Source organism: Sinohyriopsis cumingii, chromosome 16 (genome assembly GCF_028554795.1).
Source record: "Sinohyriopsis cumingii isolate HCF-2022 chromosome 16, ASM2855479v2, whole genome shotgun sequence".
In the NCBI taxonomy this organism is placed as follows: domain Eukaryota; kingdom Metazoa; phylum Mollusca; class Bivalvia; order Unionida; family Unionidae; genus Sinohyriopsis; species Sinohyriopsis cumingii.
In genome coordinates this window covers 95,977,227-95,998,845 of record NC_142976.1, presented here as the reverse complement: position 1 = coordinate 95,998,845, position 21,619 = coordinate 95,977,227, and the positions used below count along the sequence as shown (strand labels likewise).

The 21,619-nt window shown below is 34.3% G+C and overlaps 2 protein-coding genes across 3 annotated transcripts; both read right to left on the bottom strand.

Annotated features, from left to right (window-relative positions):
* Window positions 1-1,329: 1,329 nt before the first annotated feature.
* Window positions 1,330-12,146, bottom strand: LOC149781019 (uncharacterized). Of its 2 annotated transcripts, none has more exons than XM_089938142.1 (6): window positions 12,017-12,146; window positions 10,464-10,757; window positions 8,978-9,639; window positions 7,950-8,033; window positions 7,415-7,537; window positions 1,330-6,906 (listed from the first exon to the last, which is right to left on the bottom strand). In XM_089938142.1, exons 1-6 carry the CDS (start codon window positions 12,133-12,135, stop codon window positions 6,713-6,715), a joined length of 1,476 nt encoding a protein of 491 aa, XP_089794268.1. In that variant the 5' UTR covers window positions 12,136-12,146; the 3' UTR covers window positions 1,330-6,712. The 2 variants fall into 2 exon arrangements, with proteins under 2 accessions (XP_089794268.1, XP_089794269.1); XM_089938143.1 differs by having other exon boundaries at window positions 6,738-6,906; window positions 7,415-7,488.
* An 834-nt stretch (window positions 12,147-12,980) lies between these two features.
* On the bottom strand, window positions 12,981-18,720 carry LOC149781018 (uncharacterized). The gene is made up of 7 exons (XM_089936265.1): window positions 18,700-18,720; window positions 16,910-17,122; window positions 16,438-16,590; window positions 15,660-15,798; window positions 14,841-14,942; window positions 14,091-14,134; window positions 12,981-13,406 (listed from the first exon to the last, which is right to left on the bottom strand). The coding sequence occupies exons 1-7, from the start codon at window positions 18,718-18,720 to the stop codon at window positions 12,981-12,983; spliced, it is 1,098 nt and encodes a 365-aa protein (XP_089792391.1).
* Window positions 18,721-21,619: the final 2,899 nt, after the last annotated feature.

The window sequence follows — 21,619 nt, the reverse complement described above, 5'->3', positions numbered from 1 at the left end:
ACCGAATTTTCCCCATTGTCGTATTCAAGATCCCTAACCTACTTAACGTTGTTTACCCCGGATAGATATTAACGAACGTCTTAGGAATATAATTTACTCAAATACTATGTTGACAAGGTAATTTCGTCCTATTGTAGAAAACAATCCCTTTAAATTTAATATAACGCTTGTTATATGAAAGAGGTCGCAAGTCACTCGTCAGTCACATGCATTGTGGTTTAAAAAATTATTTCCAAGGTCATGACCTCTCTAATATAACAGATATATTATATTAATCATAGCACATACAAATAGCCAAATATAATTTGCGAGTAAAACTTTTAATTATGAAGAAAAATGAGTACATGATTAAGAATACGTGATTGTTTATCTTAAATTCGATACTTTATATGTTTTTAATTTTCTAACCATTTTCCTGGAATGACTAATGACACTGTTTCATTTTTTAAAATTATCAATAGGTTTCAATATAGTTCTTTGATTTGAGTAGAGCTTAATTTCAGCAGTAGAAAGATAAGGATATTTTGTATTTGGACCGAAAGGTGTAATATGCGGTAATAAATGGATTAGAATATACTTTGATGGTATACTGAAGAGCCAGTTTTATTCGTCTGAGAGAAAGTGATGATTGATTTGCCTCAGTATAGACGTTTTATCAAGTGGAAGTTCTAAGTAATGCAACATAAAGTCGGATTCGCCGACTGAATATCATCAGATCATGCGTCAACATCAGCATCGCAAGATTGCCGCTGTTAATAGTACACAATAGAACCATAAGCAAGTGGCGATGTTATTACTGTTTTAAAATGAGTAACTGATTCCGTCAGCTCGCGAATCGGTCACAATTGGCACAAAACCCAAGGCTTTTCCTACATTTGTCCTTCATATACCCAATATGCTCAAACTTAATTCAACGTCAGAAACACATCGCAAGAAAAACTCATCTTCTCCACAGCAGAGGTAAGAGATCTGTCAAGAGTTCTGGATCAAAGTTTATTTTGAATTGGCACAAGCTGCAGCTTTTACTATTAAAATGTTTTTTTATTTAATGTGTCAAATTTTCAGCTCACCCCATTCAATGCGTATTTGTATATGCCTTAATTGCCTCTGCAACTCAGGATGATCAAAAGTTGTTGATATATAATGAACAATTCTTTACTGGTCTCCAAGTTGAAATCTTTTGAGACCAAAGTATATATTTGGTTTCTAATGATTATCTGTTTAAAAACATGCACTATTTTAGCTTTCTATCAAGATAAGATTAGGTGTTATCTCCCATTATATATATATATATATATATTATAAAATAGACAACACAAACACATAGAATGTGTAACCAGTTTTGCTTTATTGCTTCATCACACTGAATTCAATATCATTGCTTATGTCATTAAATATATTCTGTTTCTAAGTGATCGATGATATAGACAATTATAACATAAACAAGATGACATAATATATTACATTTTTAACCTAATTATTTTATTCTTGAATGAATAACTGACATGGAAATATGCTTATACAGTACAAATAGATGGTATTTCAATGCATGAAACTGGATTGTAAAGATACATATATTTCTATTAATAACTATCTCAAACATTTATGAATAAATAGAGTGAAACAATTTTATTAATATTTTTATTATGTATAATGCACAATTTAAAAAAATATATATCTTGACATTATTCAAGAATGTTCAATATTTCATCAGAACTCTAATTATATAATAAAAAATTATGGCGTGCATAATACTTATAATCAATTAATAAATATTTTATAGGTAATTAATCATAATATAATGAGAATTTTAAAATGCCTGTTCATTTTTAAAGAATTAGTAAACTTATTTGTATGATTTTTGTGGATACTTTTACTAGTTAAATTATTCTGAAAATTAGAAAAATATACAAATATTCTTAACTAATTGTAAACATGGGACATAAAATTATCATAAAAAGTTTGATTCATGAATGTGATATAGTGTTTTGAACTTTATACCTTTTGGATATACCGTATTAAGATGGTGAATCCAATAGGTTTTCTTTAGCGGATGTTCCATCTCAGCATCAGCTATAATAAGTTGAAAGAAGAAATCTTGTAAAGTAAGGGAACTCTTGTTCAAATGTGTGGCAACATGAGATGATAATGATTGACTGATATAATTTTTTTATGTCCTATCTATGTTCATTTATATGTTTAAATATTTGTTGTTATATACATATATTAAACATATATACACAAACACACAAAGTCAAACCTGTACTACTAATGAATACGTGTTTTGTAGTCACCGGGTAACAACAGCAATTCAAATTTCATCCCAGCAAATATATAAATGTCTTGTATTTAAAGGTCTTTGCCTTCCACTGAGGTATGTCAGGAGTTTTCTGAACAAATCATGGTTTTACACTGCCTTAGGTGATAACTTTCTTTGTTTCACGAGCTATTGAATGATTTGACTGTCTGTCTGTCTGACTGTCTCTCTCTATATATATGTAATATAATCTAGGTTATAAGGCCTATTGTCATATAGGGACCTTGAGACAAACATATCGAAGAAAAAGTGTGTCCATCCAGAGACTATAATTAAAAGTAAAGCTGCGAAGTCTAAACATTCCAAAAGAGCTTGATGCATCCCATTTCTACCACAATAGTTTAGGTGTGAGTGTTTATATAAAACCTAATTCCATCAACAGCAATAGGCAGTGCTGCAAAGGTTACCAGGCATGTTGACTTTCCAGATTGCATGATAAAGTTGAAACTGTGACAAGAATAATACAGGTATTACCTGTATCATGATATGTCCTGTACACCCACCCACATCCATATCAAATCAGGTCTGACTTACTGTTTAAATGCATGAAATGGAGATTATTGATTGATATGATGCATGCAAACATGGATGATTGTGTTGAATAACAAGGATAGAAGAAAGAGTGTGTTCTTTAGGTATTAGAACATGCTGGCATGACAGCTCTGTCTTAAATACATTCCTTTATTTGTTCAGTCAGTGAGTCATTTCACTTTAGAATTTTTTGTTATAGATTTATTTTGCTTTTTAATTTCTTTACATTGTCTTTATATTCTGAGAAAACTGTTTCGACCTCTCCATAGGTCTCATCAGGTGGTAGTAAATAACAAAAGTGCACATAACATGCATTGTGTTACCTACGGATTTCCCCACGACAGTTTTCCATTCTGTATCATGCTTTTCATGATTTCTTTGAGCAGTCATTTTGCACATGGACTAAGATCTTCATTTCTGTCTGCAGTGTCCACTGGCTCCTGATAAACACATGCACAGGAGTCATCACCCTTGGAATCCAGCAGTACTTTGCAGTAGTCAGACTTCCTTTTGCCTTGCTGAGTTCTGTACCACAGATGAGCCTGCATCGTATCTACTTGTTTTGTCAGAATATGTTGCCTGGTTTCCTACAACTCATGGAAAGTACAGTTTTTATCCACTGTTTCCATTGATCTCATAGTCCTTGGTGAAACTATACCTCCCAGGTAATTTACTTTGGTTTTCAATGGTTTTCCCAGTCTGTTATTGAGTCTATGTCTTGCTGAATGCACTCTTGCCTCAAAGTTTATTGAATAGTTCACATTTTTAGGTAATTTAACACTGATTGATCAGTTCACAGCCTCACATTTCTGTGTCATTGTGTTCAGTTGCAATTGTTCCACAACAACACATTACATTTTCAGGACTTCTAGTAGGATATTCTTATCATTTTCTATCATGTTCAGATGAATCACTTGATGAGGGCCCAGGTATGCTGATCGTATCAATCAATTGTTAGAACTTCCTCCCCACTGACCACTGAATAATGCTGACATTTCCTGCAGTACCCAGAATAACAGCACAGAGTGGCATCCAGTACTTGGGGGAGTTGACATTTAATATTTCTAACATCACCACCATAATTGTCTTCCATCATTCATTTGAAGATCAAACTGCAGAGTACTGAGGTCGAGTACTTATCTTGGCTGAGAATTTGCTATCTCTTTAACATTTTCACAGGCAATTCCAACAGTTTGAGATAAACTTTGACCAGGTTTCTTTTCACATTCAAGGCTATATGGCATTGCATCTTGCATCAAAAGCAACCTTCATTTGTGTAGGATCCTGGACACCATGCATGACATTAACTTGTCTGACTAGTTTCAGCTTGTCTGCTATAAAAAGTTTGTATTTAACTCTACAGTAGCTTGCCTACAATGTTGGAGGTCCTTTGCATATATGTTCTCCTAAGTGGTGGAATGGCAATGGCCACAAGCAAATATCTAGCTCTGGTGTTGCTCACTGTTGTATCTTGTAGTCCAGCTTGAAGCATCATATTGGCAACATCAGGATTTGGCCCAGGTTTATTGTTTTTATCTCCTTGTACAACTTATACTCTGCTGACTTAAAGTTGCAGTTCTTAAACATCATTATATGCTTCCAAGCAAGTCTCCGTTTTCTTTCATCAACAATTTGGAACTTGGGTCTCTCAGATATGCTGTCTGGATTGCCATGTCCATGAATGATTTGGTTAAACTTTTCAACATTTTTTCCCCCTACAGATCATACGTGCCCCATTATAATGATTCATTTCCATCTATTTAAGGTCCAGTTTTGTTGTGGATGATGGCCATAGAATTCTAGAAGACCCAAACCATTACTGTCTGGTGCCACAACTGAAAAAAGACCCTCATTTGTCAGCTTTGTCCCTGCTATTCTTCTGGTCACTTAACTGATGCAGCACTGGAATTTGGTAGAGTATTATCAATCAGATATGCGACCATTTTATGTGGAATATTTCCAGGTTTAAAATAAAGTCTTCTTCCTCTTGTTGTACACTTTCATGGTTTCAGTTACAATAACTGCATGTAAAGTACAAGTATCCTTTCTCTCACTTGTATAGCTAGAAGAGGCATGATACCTTGATTTTCAAAGAACTCCACCAACTCTTCAATACTATTGGAAGCTTAACATCTGTGAGCTCCTCCCCTTCATCAATGGAAATGACATCACTTCCTTGATCAGTACCCCTAACTAGTGTATTTCAATGATAAGAGATTTCAGGTGTTGCCTATTACTGACAGGCTCAAGTTTAATTACTTCACATCTGATAAGGAAAACCACTGATGTTCATGATAAAGGAATGGAGACATTTTGTCAAAGAACAAAAATTTTCAACTTTAGGTTATAAATTCTCTAGAAAATATAATTTGAATTAAAGTTGCCATACAAAAATGTGTATCAGTTTTTAAAATTGAATTTTTTAGTAAAGTTTAGCAGACAAATTTAATTTCTAGCAATTTCCAAATATTTGTTATTGCTCAAAACTAATTACAGTTTATTTCCAGTGTTTACCTTGATTAATAAAATCACTTTTAAACTTTTAAGTTTTATGCATTTTTGAGTCTGCCATTTTCCACTTCCTTGTGTTTCTGTTACAATGGAGTCAAATAAAAACCTATGTTATATTCATGGATCAAATTCCTTAAACTTTGCAGCATTATTTCAGACACATTTTATTACAGATGAAAGGTTTTTTTTACATTCAGCTAAAATTTTCTTACCCTATTAGGAATCAGGTCACAATTAGTACTTCCAGTTCAGTGCCCACGAATGTAGTCCTAGTCTATTTTTGGAGTATTTTGTCCTCATTTTGTTGGTGTTACAAGAGTTAAATTTAGTCATTCTTGGCATAGATTAAAAGGTATTCGTTTAGTCTTCAGAATATGAGCTTAGGGAATGGTTGTCTGTGTGTATTTTGTCTGTGTGCATTTTGTCTGTGTATATTTTGTCTGTGTGTATTTTGTCAACAGTGTACAGTGAGTAATAAGGAATTGGTGATGATCCAGAAGTGAAATCTGTGTTCCATCGCACATTGGTTTGTTTACAATCCAGCCTCTCAAAGAAATTCTGGTGAACTTATCACAAGAACTTCACTGTGAAGTCATCTCTGAAGGTATCTTAGATTAATTTTTTATTTGTACTGATTGGTTCCCTGTGGAAATTTCAGTAATGATAACAAAATCCATTGGCTCCAGCTTGGAACAGTGGTATAAATACAGCTATGGATTCCGATCATATAAAAATTCATTATGCTAGGTCATTGCCCACATGGTCAAACCACATATGTAAAGAGGATACACAGTTTGCATGGTGATTAGTCTCGTGTTTGAACCCCAGGTATAGCTTAACAATAAACATGATCAGATGAGATCAATTGGATACAACCAATGCAGGTGTAATCTTCATATCTAATGTTTGTGATGGACAGCCAGGCAAAAGATAACTTAAAATCTGAAGACAAAAATCTGTAACAAACAAAAGGCCAAATTTTAGGGGTGTATTATCTCTATAAATATGAGATGTTTAAAGTCTGAGCTATGCCTCAAATTCCCAAGACCACAAATACATAGTACAGTAAATATTGAGATAATGTGAGAAGTTAAAGGCACTGAAAACCCGTCATTGTCAGCCGACGATTTTGCAAGTAAACACACTATGCTACCCCTTGCCATTTCAACTGGCTAGAACTTTATAAGTAACTTGAAATTCTGTACTGAAAATGTGCATGCTGCCATCATTTACACAGATGTACATATGGAGAAAATGTCATGATAATCAGAGATCACAGCCTGGGGATCTCGGGGTAATTTTTCATGGAATAACCGTCCTGCTTGATGCCAACAATAACTGCAATCTTTAGGTTCATCTGTTTTTAGAAAGGATCTCTTGATTTTGGCCCCACAAGTAAAATTTACAGTGTTTCATGAAATTATTTTGCGTCATGTAAGACAGGGATCCCTTTAACCTCTGCAATCTTGAGTTGGACTGTTCGACCACTTGGGAATTTAATTTACAATACTGTGGATATGCCTTCAACTCGTAACTCGGACCACATGCTGTAAATATAGAGAAAAACAAATCCTTAAATTAAGTAAACTCCAGAATATAAAATATAGAATGGACCCCAAAATTAAGATTACAGTCTCTGTTTTCATAACAAAACAATAGTAAAACTTCAGAAAAAAGATAAACAGAATTTTCCACAAAATCAAGAGTAGTTTGAGTGTGTGTGTGTGATTTGGGTATTTAACGTAGCTTTAACAATATTTGTCAGAATGCTATGATGTTGATAGTGTATCAGTTTATAGTGATGTCTGCCACTGGTGCATCATGCCACAGACATAGCATGATGTCCCACCCAGTCACATTATCCTGACACCAGGCCAACCAGTCCTAACACTAACCTTTTACTGCTGAGCGCTAAGTGAGACAGCTGCTGGTACCAAGTCTTTGGAATGAAGTGTAGTTTGCAATGTACAGATAAAAATAATGCTATAACAGGATGGATAGCACAGAATGTTGTATAGGAATTCAATAAACAAAACTTCATTTAAATACATGTACCTGTATGATTTCTAAAATGCAAACTGTCCACTCGGAATGATGTGTCCTTGAAAAATACTGGATCCCTATTAAGGCTGTAAACATGGAGAGAGCAGGCATTATCATAAACTACCAGTTTTGGAGCTGAAACAAAAATCACACTCATATACTATTTCTGAATGATACCTTCAAAACTATCATTGCTAATTTGTATATAAAGTATATGAATCTCAAGCATTTCTTTCTTAACTGCTTAACTATGAATGGTAGAAAAAAGGCCGAATATTATAACCTTTGACAATTATCCATATTACATGGTATAAAAATTCAAGGAACTTATCCACAACACCATCTATATTCCCAAACGGCAAAATTTGTTTCATTCTATAATTAATATTGTCAACAAAGAAAAGATTATTGAATGGTTGTTGTTAAAGGTATTATTAAGATATAGCCATCAGCTGAATAATGATTGAAAATATACATTTATATCTTGTCACATGCTCAAAGAAGAAACAAAAGATCTAAGTTTATAACAGCCAATCACACAACTAACCTTTCCTAAATCTGGTCCTCAGGAGGGTGAATGGAACATCTGGTGATTCATGCACTTTCATTACCTGGAACCCGTAGCAAATTCCTATAAATTAAAATAAGACACTTAAATATTTTCTTGACAAAATCATGGGGTAACAGTACATAAACAAACTAAAACATGTACATGCAAGTGATTTAGTTTAAAAATATTTATTAATACAATAACAATTCTGAAGAAATGTCGGCTAAAAACAATGATTAACTGAAAGTGATAAACTTGGTAGCCTTTTGAGCAAATAAGAACTCATTAAACTGGAGTCTGGTGATACCAGTGTGCAGTTAATTTAATGCCATTAACACATTAACCCCTGGAGCTTTTTGTCATTTTTGCCTGAAAATCGAGTAGGAAACACATTTTGAAAGCTATTTCTGAATTGACTCGAAAACACCAAATCCCCGGCCATCTTTCAATAACATACTACCTAGTTGTGTTAAAAACATCGTTATTTGTTGGCTATTTGACTCGCACATGAGCAGAGGAGTAAAAGTTGGAATTTATTTTTATTTTTATTTTTTTGCTAAACGGAGCCATTATTTTTGTATGGAGACCACTCTTTATTCCAAATGCCCATCTTATCCTACCTTTTACAAAACTCATCTGTTTGCAGTTCATACTGGTTTGCCTTAGATCTGATACCAAAAAGTCTAAAATCCAGACACGAAATCGGATTCCGACCACAGGCAAATTTTGGGTTAAAAAAATTTGGGTCTAAAAAATGAGGTTTTTCTATCTGTATTTTGAAGTGCAACTAGATATTCCAGATTATTTAGTTTCATTGTAGAGCTACATCTGTCTACCTTTCTATGATACCACCCACTTTAGTGTATCATCCATGACCATGACGCTACAGAGCTCGGCAGTAGGCTACTACCTCCTGCCCCGTAAAGTTGTCACTAGGGGTTAATGTGTTAAGACAATCTTCGGGTAAAATATACTCTGTTACATGATTCAATTTGTTTTTCTGACAACATCTTACTTATGCTTACCATGTGGGCAAAACAGTGTAAACACTCCTGGCAGCAGATGCGGATGTCCCTTGGCAAACTTGGAGCAAATGTCCTTCAGTCTAGACCCTTTCTTATCTGCAACAAATGTTCCTCTCTTTCTAATCTGTGGAAGCTGAGGAAAAAATGCCAGATCATCGATATCTTCTTCATTTGGTAATTCTGATGGGCATGTTTTTTTAACGAATGGATCAAAAACTTTTTGTTTAAGATAGGGAAGGATGTTTTGTAGCGTGTCAAATGGAAATTTCTCCTTCAAATTTGAAAGAAGGTTGAAAAATACTGGTATTTCTTTCTGAATTCTGGAAAGAGTGGTGTCATCTTCAAAGATAGAAACATGTTTTGCCAAAGAACAATTCAGAAAATCAAATAAATCTTCTGATGGAGCTAAAAAACTACACAAAGGGTTTGAGGAAGCCAAAGCTTTGATCAGCTCCCTCCAATATCCTTTAGCTACAATTCTGTCTCCTCTGTTGATGCAGTCTTCTAGTATAACTGTTAAGAAAGACAACAATTCACAACTTTGATTTTCTTCTTGAACAGTTTGAAGGAGTTTCCCTTTCTGCTCTAAACTTATTCCCCTTGATGTAAAGTCAAGCAGGAAAGATCTCACTATCCTTGAAAAAAGTGTCCGCTCCTTGGCTCTGTTAAAAAAGAAACGGTAATATATTGGCGCCATTTCTGTGACAAAATGAAAGTGAGGGCACAGAACATGATACAAAAAAGGAATGAACATTTGTCACTCAGGAATTAGAATCACCAATGATAGCATCAGATTTAAAATATATTTTAGTAAAACAAAACTTACTTTGCTATTAGAGTTGAAGTACTTAATGATTCTCAACCACATAATGTCTTATTGACTTATATACTGACACATGCACAATTAGAATCAAGCTTTATTTGTCTTGTATAGTGATAATTGTGAACTTGCAGTGCAAAGCAATATTGCTATTGAAACAATAGTGTCCATGAAACCATACAAATCTGCATATATAAATAATTATAAGAAATGATACTCATTCGTTTGGCTAAAGTGGAGAAAGTGACCGACTAAAAATCACATGTAGGATATTTGTTACATTATTTATTATAATCTTGGTATGTTATAATATATAGATGACACTATCAATCAATACTGGGTTGCAACAAACCATGCCAATAATTTACTCTGACAATTGCCACAAATAACGTGTTAATTATTTTCAAACGATTATTTGTAGAGACACTGTTAAGCAATGATAAGTGAATGAGTGCTCAAATGCTGTAATCTTTGACATCAACTCACACTGACCTATTATATTTCCTAATGACCTCAAATGGCATTTTGCCAGGTCTAATATAACACACTTCACCAATAACAATGCAAGATATTTTTCAAAGATAGGGTAAAAGCCAATATGTCCCTTCCAAATTTCTGGCAGATGGATAAACATCAATAAATGTTAACATACTCTCATATTATTACCTGTGTGCATCTCTAGCATCATATGGTTTGTCCACGGTGTTAACTGAAGACAGTATATTTTGCCAAGACATAAGTTCCTTTCGGAATGACACTGACGTTGCATCCATTACTACAGTGTCTGGATCTGGGCCACAGTGTGGGCATACAAAGGCACTGGAATAATCTATTTCAAGCAGATCCAAAAAGCTGTACCATGCTGATTTAAATTCACCATAACTGAGTTTTCCCTGAATGTCATGTCCAGCATCTGTGTGCATCTTACACAGGACTGTGTATTCTGTGAAAATTGTTGACCTGTGCAAAATAAAATTATAAACAAATATTCCAGTATTCAATTAAAAAGGAATGATGAAAATAGTTTTTGATATCATTAATTATAAGGAGAGAGCAAAGGACAAGATATTAGCACATAGTTTTACTTTCATCCAGTTTGCAATTACTCAATTGTGATATTAAAAATAATCCATGTGGATCTTTGCTAGCCAAAGTTCCAGGTGTATTTGAGTGAAAGGCATTTGTGCAAACATGGACCAGCACTGGAAAATTGCTTATTTATCAGCCATGCAAGTTGTGTTCTCCCCTTGTCTTGGTCATGTAGGAACAGTGTTAAAATTTTAACAACTTAATTTTGATTGGATACAGTGGCTTGCTGCCATATCCAATGAAATTTACAGACCCGCAGCACAGAAATATTTGCACGATATGCCAAGTTGTAGATGGGCTGTCATATAGGAACCTTGGCTAGCTCAAATGAATCCAAGTGTTACAACTATAATATTGTACAAATTTAAATGTATTTGTGTGTGTGTGTGTGTGTGATTTGGATTTTTAATGTAGCTTTAACAATTTTTCAGTCATATCGCTACAATGTCTGCAGTGTGGCAGTTTATAGTGCTGTCTAGCACTGGGCATCATGCTGCAGACATGTATCATTAGGTCCCACGCAGTCACATCATCCTGACCAGTCATAATACTAACCTCCTAATGCTGAGCCAAGCGAGGCAGCTGTTAGTACCATTTTTGTATGTCTTTGGTATGACTCGGACAGGGATCAATAATACGACCTACAGCATCCGAGGTAGCCACTCTAATGACTAGGCCATCGAAGCAGTACTGCATTGTTGTAATAATTGCAAATATTACTACAGAATATTGAGACAATTGCAAGTAAAAGGCAAATCCCCACCCCCAAGAATAATATTTAAACTGGATGCTTCAAAAAAAAATTTCTTCTTCATCTGCTTCAAAAATGAACATGGAATCAATACAATTTTTGGCCAAAAGCATGATCTGTATATATAATTATATGTATATGCAAACAATTGAAGATTATATCAAACATGACCAAGAAAACAGGTAGTTAATAACAATGATAATACACATGCAGTTCAATAAAAGAAAATGATTAAGAGGGCTTTCATAAACTTTAATACAGTAACATGAGCTATTTAACAAAGCTGCTGTGGCTGAAAAAGAAGAACCTAATTACAAGGGATAAAAACCCCAATAAAGCGAATATTTTAATTAATACTCAGAGAATACGATATGCTTACTTTCCAGTTAAGAAGTAATACATGAATCTTCTAAGGACTTCATGACATATGATGTATCTACCCATATTTAGCACACACTGCTCCAGGCCATCCAAATGGAATGTTTTCTCACATTCCATGCATGTTTTGGAGAAGACTGAAAATTAAATATCACATAACTCTGTTACATTTCAATAAATACATGAGTCATTAGAGACATGTAAAATGTTCATGTATTATTTACAGTGGTACTGGATAATATAACAGGCTTAAGGATTATATCAGTAGGTAATGATAACATATTCTCAATGTTTACTCTTAATGAAGTGTACCTGTTATCTTTCCATATATCTGTACTTAACATTTCATATTATATTACAAACTTTCTCTGAAAATTTGAACTGTTGCACATGACACACTATTCATTTTGTCACGAAAAAGTCGTAATAATTTAATTTGTGTGTATAAGAAAGCATTTTTCATCAAAACAGATAAAAACCATTCTACCAGTTCTGAGTAACAAGCTAATTATTCAGTTTTATAGTATGATGTAATGAAAGCAGTTAATTTAAGCAACAGGATTACATTTATGATTGGGTTAATTTAGGCACTGTCAAGAAGGAAAAAAACGGGGGCTAATCAAAAGGAACGAGCAAAACAAAGGGTGAGGTGGGGAATTGGGTAATAGTTTTGTCCCCTCAGTGTGCCATAAAAATTGAATTCAATAAGAAAGTGGAACAAAAGTAACTGATTCTGTTTATTTCAATAGTGCAAAAATATAAAAAACGATTGTCTCTCTTTAGCTCGTCTTTTAAAACATTTGGGACCTTTCTTCATATGTAGCCTTAAAATACCATAACCAGACTGCATTTGCACCTACAATCAATCACTCATATGCCCAGAAGAACCTTTTGAGATAGCACAAAATGTTTGAGCTTAACTGTCCCATGAAAGTAAAATTAAATTTCCAGTTAAAATTTCAAGTTTACTTACTATTAGCACTTAATATCTGCTGGACACCAAATATGTTGGCCTGTATGTAGCTGCTGGTTTCCTGCAGTCTACCAGAGCAAACATCACACAGCTGGTTATCAGAAACCAAGATGACATATTCACCATCGTATATGAATCTCTCTGTGAATGGTTTCTTATACTCAGCTTGCATTAGGATGGAGGAATGAAATGGTATTTTCCTCTTTGACAAACATTTGGGCTCATATGATGATGGACGTGTGCTCCCACTTGTCTGACAGAGTTCTTCATGATGGGAAGAAAATTTCTGTAGGTGTATGCACTTGACCTTCATGGTGGTTCCACAGGTCAAGCATTTAGTTTCTTTAGAGACATCGATTACACCATGACAATGTTCTATAACAATACAGAACAGCCCCTTCCTCACTTCTATTATTTTCTATGAAAAAAATAAAATGTGTATATATATATATATATATTTTTAAAATTCATCGCATTTGAATATTCAACAATTTTGGTTCATATAATTTTTCAGTCTTTTTTTATAAAAAAATATTTGGTACCTACTTATCTGCACTGAGGACGGGAAAATAATGTTATCACAGAAGGTTTACTGAATAATTCAATGTTTGTAACAGACACACAATCATGGAAATTTGTTATTCAACTGAAAATAAAAGTATCATGTAAATATACAAGTTATAAAAGAAACCAAGCCATTATTTTCAGATCTCTAAGTTAAAGAAATTATGTTCAATTTACAAAGAAAGGAAATCATTACTGTATAAACTGATTTTTAAAAACAATAATGTTGTCTTAAAGTCCTGAAGATCAAGATAGCCAATTACCCATATTTTATTGTGACATGTCTTTTGCATTATCTACCGATATTTACTTCATACTGGCTAGATGAGTTTATTGTTCAAAAACATAACTTCCTGTCATTTACTTTTCAAAGATATTTTCAAATCTTACTAAAAGAAACACAATTATAGACAACAATTTTAAGTGATGCATACCTTTTTATGATGAGGGAAATTTAGGTATTAGATTGGAATGTAAACCATACTCTTTAAGGTAGGGTTGGGCAGGTTATTTAATACCTAACAAAATTTAAACTTACATCTGCGTATGTATCACATTCATTTGTATCTTCTTCATTATCATCTGAAAAATGTGAAGTGACTTAAAAGCAAATACATACTCTGAACAATGCAATCATTTTCATATTTTTCTACATATTACCAGACAGTCCATGATGCAATAATTGGGCATGGTGACAAACAGAAATTTTAACCGGAAATGTAATATTCATAAAACTGAAAATACTACAGTGAAGAATTTGTAAACGAAAACTCAAAAGTAAATATAGCAAATAGTCTTGATAATGGGTTAACTTATATTACAAGATTTACTAAATATCTAAATAAAACAATAACATTAGGCTGAAAAATGAACCATTTATTACAAATTCATGCAGTTGGTAATTATCGAATAAAAGTCAATTTTGTCAGCTTTAAATTTTGGCTATTTACTTATTATTCATATCTGAATGTGTAATTGTTGTGAGTTTCGTTGATGTAATGTTAATGTTGTACATGTGTATCACCACTGACAGAAAACAATTTAAAAGCTTCACTGTTTTACAGAAATCAGATTACCAGAAGTTATTATATCAGTCAGTTATTAATGCTAATGCCTCAGATGAAATGCAAATACATGTGCAACACTAAAATAAACACAAAGTAAGGATGGACTGTCAATTTTGGTCATGACATGACTTATTTATAATATCATTCTCTTTGTACCCTTACAACTTAGGTTTCACAGTAATTTGCAATACTGATTGGCACTTGGAATATTATTTATATACCTGTTGAAAGAGTCGGAAAAATCTGGTTCACTGCATCGAAGGGGTCTAAAATGGTTGTCAATGTGCTTACGTGGATGCATCCAGGCACTCTCCTCATAAAATCTGAAATAAAAAACGTGTCCTTACACAAGTAAACATAATTTGTTATAATAATCCAAGCCACTGAGCTGCTGAATAATTAATAAGGGATGAAACAATTTAACCATGATCACTGAAGTGGGCAATAATAATAGGAAAAAAAACTGTCTGTAATCACATAAATAGGTAATTATAATATTAGATTAAATTTTTATATTTCAGAAACAACAAATAGTGTTGGACAAATAAAACTTTCCATGTAAAGTATGAGTCATCGTACATGGGATAAAACTTACTATTAAGAAAGAACAAATGCAGAAACACCACTTACATAACCAAACTGTAGTGGTACATAATTGTTCCAAGTCATGAACAATGACATCAGTAATGCACAAAGAATTGATTTATACGAGGTTTCTCCAAAGCTGAACAAAAGTTACATAGCCCAATATTATTTTGATTGTAAAGCTACAATTCCTAGTGACACACTGAACTTGACTTTGATGTATAACACTATTTGCAATTGTGAATTGTTATTTTAGTAAAATTCTATGAAACTGCATGCATAACTCAAGAAATAGTTTAGACAGAAATGGGAAAAACAATAACAAAATGGACCATGTAATTGGGCAAAGTTATTGCTATATCTCACTTTCTTGTGATAATGTCAGAACTGGAATATGCATCTTTAAAGTGGATGATTTGATTGAAATTGCAGAGAAATCATTTTTATTTTTTTACCACTGTATGGTACATGCATCCTTTCTCCACAGCATTCTATAAATTCGGATCTAGTTACATCGCAGGTGCATTTATATATCCAATGCATATCGTCATTGAATGACATCCCCCTTCTTGTTGCAAAAAGAAACTTCCCTGTCTGTGAAAAAAAAAAAAACAGACAGAAGATCTTTGATAACAGTTTAAACTTATAAAAATGAATACATTATAATGAACTTAATAACAAACAAAAGTCATATTGTAACAAATCATGATCACAATTTCTTATTGTCATGTGACTTGACTTTGATACCATGATCAAAGCAGTGAGCGGTTGGTAAAGCTCTACTAGGAGGACATGGCATTAAATTATTTATTATAACATATATTAGGGTCCTGAGAAAATGGTCTAATGGCATGTACATTGTGTATGCCAGATATAAACAAGGTAATTTTGCTATATCTTGCAAATATGATGCCTGTACATAAACAATATTTTGTTAGTGAACAATGTTCACATAAATATAGAACAATAATATACAAAGAACACAATCTGTGAATAAACATACATACAGTATTATATAATGTTTTGAATACATGTATAATTGACAAAGTATCACTAGTTTAAAGTAGCCTATCTCCTACTAGCAAAACTCATTTCCAATTATTCATTCTTTTAGCAAGATGTCCATCATAATAGAACTATTACCTAATGTAAGGCTCTGGAAGCAGGAACTTGGAGTATGGAGTGCTAGGCTACACAGATCTAGAAAGATTAAAAATTTAAAGAAAAATTTACCTTAAGGGCCATCCTATCTTTGTCAAAATCCTGCAACATAAATGTTTGGTAGGTCTTGTCAATCATGAAAAGACCATCAGACTCCTTTAAAAGATTACTATACATTTCTTCTGATGTAAGTAATCTCTCAGTAGTTGAATCCTCCACTACTGTCTGCAATAGACATTCAACATAGAAAATAAGACAAAAGTAAATAAAATACAGAAAAATTGGTAAATACACATCATCTATTGATATAACAGTAAATGTTTACATTTTGATGAGATTCTGCAAAAGAAATTTTTATTTCTCACATGGTTCTTGCACACAGTGCAAACACATACGGGAACAGGGCACTTTTATATGTGTAATTAAATTTGTAAAAGAAGAAAATATACAGCAGCAGACATTACTCAAATGGACTTAAACCGTAATGAGTTAAATATATTTTTACAATCCTAAAGCACATTGGGCAATGAAAATAGTATCTTACCTCAGTTTCACATGGTACTGCATCTGGTAGTGTCAATGCAACAGGTTGCACTGCAGTCTTTGACGGCATGCTTGATGTAATACCTGGTGGTCTACCCTTCTTTGTTGAATCTCTACCACCGCCTCCCTTTAGATCAACAATTTTGCTGAAGTCATACTTTTCCTCACCGACACGACAACAACTTTTCATCAAGTCTGATGCTCTGATTCTCTTCTGCAAATAATTAAGATAATCTGAATTTAAATATTTACACACCAAATAAAAATGTGCCTTATGATTTTGTACTGCAAAATAGACTGATACAATTGTTTTTTTTTTAAAACACAAATTCCAAAATATCCAATTATGTCAAACGGATGTGGGTAGGTAAGTAGTGAGAAATTTTTAAGCACTGATGCAATATAATCCTACAATGTAAGACATAGCACATGATGGTTTTGTTATAGTGCTATGTCGTACTATCCAAATAACGGCCATGTATAGCCATGTATAGCATGGTCCGATGTTGACTTCGGAACGAGTAGTCAAAGTTTCAGGAATATCTCACACATTCAGCAGCATATATCAATACTCTTCTACTAATTTATGTGTATTTAATATATTTACTGTGCTGTCTTCATCCTGGGGGAATGAAAATATCACACTAGCAAATGGATGCATTTTCTTGTTCCGTTGACATACATTTAAAAATTTTGCAATGCGACGGTGGTCGAGGTATGCCAAAGTACGTTTAAGTAGGTTCATGCGACGGATATGTTTCTTGAACAAAACGAAACGTTGCTTTACAGTTCCAATAGGAATAATATATTTTTATTCGTTTCGTTAAAGTTAGAATTTCAACTTAACCCGACTTCGGCATTCATCGCTGTCCAGTCAATTGGAATGGAGGCCAAAGAAACTTGAAAACAGGTCCATTTCTTTTGTGAGAATTTGAATTTATTAGAGAAAAGACACAAAAGTAATTAAAGTCTGACCAAAACATTATGCCTTTACTTTGTAGAAAAGTGCCGTTATTTTAGTTGCCAGTTGTGAGATATTCCTGAAGATCTTACTTCCGTTACGATGCTAGTCAACATCAAAGCACACTACACAGCCCTGTTAGTTAGGCAGTAAGACCCTGATGCCTGAAACATAAATATCACTGTCAAGGTCTTACACATAGGACTATGCTGCAATACAGCATTTAAAGGAAACATCATGACTTGGGAAAACATTTTGAGGTTATCACCGACTTCAGCAAGGTATCAACAACCAATAACTGACATTATTGTAGACGGAGCCTGTAACTTTATTTTGGTACAATGCAAAAAAGTGAATGATGATTTAATGAACAGAAAAACATAAGGTAGTTTTGTCACTCTGTATGATGTTTTTTCCTTCAGATTATTATTATTATTTTTTTTTTCTCAACATCAATCTCGCGTCGAGCACTTGTGAATAAATGCACAACTCCGGTACCGTTCTGTCAAGACAAATTACATCTAGAAAGCAGATGAACAATTCATGGAGCCATGAAGACAAATTTTGTCCATCAAAACTGATATGCAATTCGATAACTTGAGACTACTCACTGAATACAAATATTGTCTAAACAGCTATACTCACTAACTCAGTTCATTCAGCAAGGACAATTTTGTCAACAGAACAGACACACAATTCAACAAGACAGGTTGTTCTATGAAGACAACATTTTGCCCATCAAAACAGGTTTACAACTTAATAAATTAGGACTGTTTCATAACAAAAAACAAATTTTGTCTCTATTCTGCTACCTAATTTCGAGATGATACCTTCTTAACCGGAGTCGCCATTTTTGTTGTAACTAAAATTGCGCATGCTCAAAGTTAAGAATCAGTTTTGACGTCACTGTTCTGTGCGTTCCGTTCTAAGACATTTTTTGTCCACTAATATACCTCTAGTTTTAGTGCGTAGGGTTCTGTAGCTCACATCCGCAATAGGAACCAAAATATCTCTGCTCAGAACCACTTAACATCTGCGCTGGGAACCAATAGCCATACTTAAAATGCGCTTCGAAGCAATATTGAGTCCGGTACTTACGACAGTTTTCCTTATTATTATTATTATTATTATTGCTCATTACCACACTGCTGATTGATATAGCAGAACTATTGGTAGCTTGTTATTGATGTAGGCCCATATTTAAATCATATTTAAAGATATCATAAGTAGTGAATGGGGGCACTAGAGCCTCAATGGGAATTAGCATTAAAAACACCCCTGGGCAAATATAGCCTCAAGGGGAATTGAACATGGAGAAAAATCCTGGGCAAATATAGCCTCAAGGGGAATTGAACATGGAGAAAAATCGTGGGCAAACCTAGCCTCAAGGGGAATTGAACATGGGGGAATAAAGTGTGGGTCTATTATTTAGAGACAAGGGGAATTGAACATGGGTTTTTTTTTTTTTTTAAATTTTTTTATAAAAAAAAGGGGTAGGCAATTGAAAAGTCATTCTCTTTTCGAGAAATATGGGTGGCCCTGAAAAGGGCCTTTGGTTTTTCTTCTTCTGCTTCTAATTTCTTCTTTTTCTCCACCAACTTCTTATTTTCTCTCCTACACTCTTTCTCTTCTTTTTTTTCCTCCTCCTCTTCTTTCTTCTCCTCCTTTTTCTTCCTCTTCTCATTTTCTTCTTCTTTTTCAATTTTTTCATTCCATGCTCTTATCCTTATCCTTTCCTCTTCATCCTCCTTGTCCTCCTTTATTTCTTTCATCACACCACTTATCATGTCCTTTACCTTTCTTAAGTTGTTAATCTCCACTTTTACTCTATGCGGACTATAAGAGTAGTGGTCTTCATTGAGTCTCACTAGCATTTGTTCCATCATGCCCAAATTGTCAAGGACGTCTTGCAATGTTTGCAATTTATTTATCTGTAGAATGGTTTGAACGACGAATACTGTGGGTTCTTATACGAAAAGCGCGGACGTGATGGAAAACATCCCCCCAAGACATAAAAAATGATCTTACCTAGATCATGACCAAACAACGCGCGGACGTGAAGGAAAACATCCCCTACTTTCTCATTTCATATAATAAAACCCAAACTATACTCTCCACATACGCTAAGAAACAATAAAGAAACCCATAATCTACTATTGACACAAACATACCTGAGCTCTTACAAACACAAACACACAAACACATACCCTCACTATAAAAAAGAGTCAGTGTTTATATTCACACTACTCTACCTACACACATTGGCAAATTGATGGTTATTTCTTTTCTAGAGTATTGGGTAGCCCTGAAAAGGGCTGTTGTTTTTTTTTTGAACTCCAGATGCACCTATCTAATGATGGCACCTTCCTGGCCTGGCGCCACACACGCATCTTCTTCCCCAGTCTCCTTTCACCTTTCTTCTTGGGAGTGCAGAGGCGGGATGATTGGCTTCAGCACCCCAATCCTCTGTCTCTGGTATCTTGTAAGTCATCCTCCCTCCTATTTTCTTTTCTTCCTCTTCCCTCTCTCTTCTCTCCTCCTCTTCCTTCTTTATTCTTGCCTCTTCTACTATGGCTTCCGCGGATAGTTCATTTACTATGCGCCTGGCATATTCCAGGTGCATCTGGAGTTCTAGCAGTTTCACAATTCCGGTGTTCATTCTTCTGGTGGTGTTGATCAATCAACAAGGGTAGCTAGACTGCCGAGCGAGTTTCAATTTATACTAAAAGCGCGGACGTGATGGAAAACATCCCCTAAAAACATAAAATTGATCTTACCTAGATCATGACCAAAAAAAAAAAACAACGCGCGGACCTAAAAGAAACACTCACTCACTTTTTATGCTACCCATTCCTATTCTAAACATTTTTTGTTATTAATCACTTCAATAGACTATTCACATACGCAAAGCAATCCAATCTAACCCTAAATCTACTCCTCAAACACCAAAAAAAGACATCATTTTAATCTATTATCCACACCAACCTACGTGAGCACTTACAAACACACAATCCTATACACAAACACATACCCTCACACTATTAAAAAAGAGTTAGTGTTTATATTCACACTACTCTACCTACACACATTGGCAAATTGATGGTTATTTCTTTTCTAGAGTATTGGGGTAGCCCTGAAAAGGGCTGTTTTTTTTGTTTGCTATGGCAATCTTTTTTAGTTTCTAAGAATGCGATGTCCTCTGAGGACAGACTTTCTGGCGATAGGTCTGCTTCTTCGGAAAGAGAAGAAGAACTCTTTGGTGTCGATACGACAATCGACAAAGCCTCTGTCAGGTTCAGGTTGCTGCTGCTGCTGCTGCTGCTGCTGTTGTTGTTGTTGTTGCTGTTGCTGCTGTCTCTGAAGTCTGTACTTCTCTGTCCATTCTTCTTTCTCCCTGTTCACTTCTTCTCTGAAGAGCTCTTCTATCAGGTCTTCAGTGACTTTTAACATTCTCACATTCTCTATCTCTTCTGGCTTCGGTATCAGACTGTGTCTGACCCTATGCAAATTCACGTAGGCTTCGTTTAGCTTAGCTAGTTTGGAGCACATCTTCGTAGGAGGATGAGTCGACAATGGATGGTTAGACTGGAAACAACCCCGGTTCTTAAAGTCAAAGAGCGGACGTGAAGGAAAACATCCCCTCCACGGTTTTCGAGTCGCAACGTTCAATGAGTGTCATGAGAGGGATAGTAAGAAATTAAAGAGCATCAATCAAACATTCTTATAGCTAAACAAAAGACAAAGGCATTT

What these genes read in the sequence shown, in the direction of transcription:
- LOC149781019 (XM_089938142.1), bottom strand. Translation starts at nt 12,135, where the DNA reads ATGGAATGTGAGAAAACATTCCATTTGGATGGCCTGGAGCAGTGTGTG. An exon ending in GATGCTAGAGATGCACACAG is followed by an intron (nt 9,640 to 10,463) that starts GTAATAATATGA and finishes CTTTTTTAACAG; the next exon opens with AGCCAAGGAGCGGACACTTT. An exon ending in TACACTGTTTTGCCCACATG is followed by an intron (nt 8,034 to 8,977) that starts GTAAGCATAAGT and finishes TTTAATTTATAG; the next exon opens with GAATTTGCTACGGGTTCCAG.
- LOC149781018 (XM_089936265.1), bottom strand. Translation starts at nt 18,720, where the DNA reads ATGGCGACTCCGGTTAAGAAG. An exon ending in CAGTACCATGTGAAACTGAG is followed by an intron (nt 16,591 to 16,909) that starts GTAAGATACTAT and finishes TGTCTATTGCAG; the next exon opens with ACAGTAGTGGAGGATTCAAC. An exon ending in GATGCATGTACCATACAGTG is followed by an intron (nt 14,943 to 15,659) that starts GTAAAAAAATAA and finishes TTTTTATTTCAG; the next exon opens with ATTTTATGAGGAGAGTGCCT.